The sequence below is a fragment of the Nerophis ophidion genome, linkage group LG04 (genome assembly GCF_033978795.1).
Source record: "Nerophis ophidion isolate RoL-2023_Sa linkage group LG04, RoL_Noph_v1.0, whole genome shotgun sequence".
NCBI classification, from domain to species: domain Eukaryota; kingdom Metazoa; phylum Chordata; class Actinopteri; order Syngnathiformes; family Syngnathidae; genus Nerophis; species Nerophis ophidion.
This window is the reverse complement of record NC_084614.1, coordinates 56794677-56797389: the sequence shown is the minus strand read 5'-3', so window position 1 is coordinate 56797389 and position 2713 is coordinate 56794677. Positions and strand designations below refer to the sequence as shown.

The window sequence follows — 2713 nt, the reverse complement described above, 5'->3', positions numbered from 1 at the left end:
AATGGCCACAGGTGGTCTGGTGGTGACCGTGAAGGAGTCCACCATCGAAGTGGTCCGAGGTGATTTTGTCATCCTACCTTGTTCCTTCTTCACCTCCAGCCCACTTTCAAGACTCAACATCATCTGGACACTTGCTCCCTTCTCCAGTCCATACTCCCCCATTCAGGTACACTCACTACTACTACTACTAGTACTACTACTACTACTACTACTAATAGGCTCTTCTTAGCTGTAATGTCTGATGTTCAATGTGATCCAACCTTTCAGGTGATCGTGTTTGACCACGGCCAGATTATAGAAGACACTTCCCTCATTGGCAGGGTGGCTTTCACAGGTGTGTTGTGCATATTTCATAGTTATTTTCACAAGTGGTCTGAAAACTACGTTTGACGTTTCCAATGTTAGCTATTCCATTAAGTGGCGACATCATGGTGAATGACACGCGAGTATCAGATGCGGGCGTTTATCGCTGCATGGTCAACAATCCTCCCGAGACTGCAGATCCGGGCATAGGAGAACTGGTCCTCAGAGTTCTGGGTAAATCTATGCTGTACTGTATTGTAAACTGTACAACATTCACACTTCTTTGTGCAACACACTTTTATCATTTGACCAAATTACACATTGTATTCTTATTTTCATCATTCATGTATTACTAGCAATCATATGCATTGATAGTAAATATTTACCATTGATGACAAAAAGATCTCAATTTTTTTCAAATGAAAAAATTTATTTAATAAGAATTCTGTCATTTTTTGAAAAGATAAATTGTATTCTCTCAAGGAGAAAGGAAAAAGTCTTAATCTGCCATCAAAATAGTTTATTCGGTATATTAATATATATAATAACGTGTAAAAGTTATGATTGTGTCGCCTTCTTCATAGGAAAGAAGTTATGGTAATTAAAAAAGACAAGGGCTGTAAGATAATGTAAAAAAAATATTGTTGTGACGTTGAAAAAGAAAGAAATAATTTACTGTGAATATAAAGTTGGAATATTATGTCATATGGCTGTAATATTAAAAGAATGAATTAAAGTTGAGGAAAAAAATTGCAAAACCATGACAATAAAATGTTGATGAAAATAAAGTAATAATATGAGAGTAAAAGGTCAAGATTATGTGAATTAAGTTGACTTATGAGTATATATGAGGAAAAAGTTGTTTTAATATGAGAATAAAATTATGAGGGTGAAATTGTAATACAAAAATCAAGTTGTAATAGTAAGAGAAAATCTGTGAGGCAAAAGATGTAATATTTTAAGAATATGTTATATTATGGGCATGCAAATGTAATATTACAAGAATACAATGGTAACAATATTAAAGTTAAGTTGTAACATGAAAATAAAATGATCATATGATAACAAAATTGCAATATTGTAAGAATTAAATATTAGTATCAAAAAAACGGATAATTCAATCCAATCCAATCCACTTTCATTTTTTAGCACATTTAAACAACACAAACATTTCCGAAGTGCTGCACAAGAATATTAAAAACAATATTCAAATAGTATCCTTAGCTCCACCAATGACTGAATAAAAACAACAAAAAAATAAATATAAAAACTAATATGATTAGAAAAGATTTTAAAGGGTAAAACCAATCAAAACAATAAATAGAAATCAAAATTTCAAAACACAGAGGATTACACAAGTCACGTAGCGATAAAAGCCAGAGAATACAAGTGGGTCTTATTGTATTGTATAATATTCTAAGAATAAAGTTAGGATATTTTGAAAATGAAGCTGCAATATTTAAAAAAACAAGTTGAATTATGGCAAAGTAGTTTTTTGGTGGGAGGAATCATAAACTTAAAGAACTAAAGCAGTATTTTCATTGAGAAAAAAAAAAAGGGGTTCCCCTTGAGAAACAGTGTGAGAATGTACTTGCACTGCATGTATTACACGTACATGTGTGATATGTGCAGTACATGGCCTACTGTATGTCATGAAGGTGTACTGTGGGGTATACACTGTGGTGGTCTACCGAGCACTCCGGCTGACGTTTGATGTTGTTCGTCATCAGTGGCGCCCTCGCTGCCGGCGTGTGAGTGGGAAGGCGAGATGGTGGCGGGAGGAAGTGTCACCTTGTCGTGTTCTGTAGCAGAAGGGATTCCCAGTCCTGACATCCACTGGGATAAACTCAATCCTGAGGAGATTTCTCTTCCCATCAACATGGAAGGTCAGAAAACATTTGAAGCAGACGTAGGTCAAAGGTCGCATGGTTTCGTTCTTTCCTTTCTCAGACGATCTGTCCGGCTCCGTCCAAATCGTCAACGTGTCGTCTCAGACGTCGGGCTTGTATCGTTGCTCCGCCTCCAACGTCCTGGGGACCGAGAACTGCTACGTCAACCTGTCCGTCTACAGCGGTGAACATCTTTGATTTCCCATCATGCTCTCTGTCTCCTTTCCCAACACTTGGTGATTTGGGTTGTGGTTTTACGCTTAGCATTGGCCGGCAACTCCTCCGGGATCCTGCAGGGGGTGCTGTTGACTTTATCCATGGCTCTCATGCTGCTGGCCCTCCTGCTGCTCAGCTTGTGGCTTCACCGCACGGGTCACGACGGACGATGGAAGACCTCCGAAGAAGAGGAGGAGGAAGGTTACAATGAGATCCGCTACACTCCATCACTGATAAAGCGTTCCTTTGTTTGACCTGCTACGAAGACGCCATATTGGTTTAGAATAAACATTACTCTGACTTTC

The 2713-nt window shown here is 38.0% G+C and overlaps 1 protein-coding gene across 5 annotated transcripts in view; it reads left to right on the top strand.

Moving 5' to 3' along the window:
• The window catches only part of zgc:165604 (uncharacterized protein LOC792578 homolog), a 13009-nt gene extending 10296 nt beyond the window's left edge, over positions 1 to 2713 (top strand). For 4 of the 5 annotated variants that reach the window (XM_061898528.1, XM_061898530.1, XM_061898529.1 and 1 more), the window contains 6 exons: positions 12 to 166; positions 268 to 334; positions 406 to 537; positions 2034 to 2189; positions 2254 to 2376; positions 2457 to 2713. In XM_061898528.1, the coding sequence (XP_061754512.1) occupies positions 12 to 166; positions 268 to 334; positions 406 to 537; positions 2034 to 2189; positions 2254 to 2376; positions 2457 to 2662 (839 nt within the window). In that variant the 3' untranslated portion in view covers positions 2663 to 2713. The remainder of the gene's footprint in view (positions 1 to 11; positions 167 to 267; positions 335 to 405; positions 538 to 2033; positions 2190 to 2253; positions 2377 to 2456) is intronic. The other variant, XM_061898532.1, reaches the window with a different exon arrangement.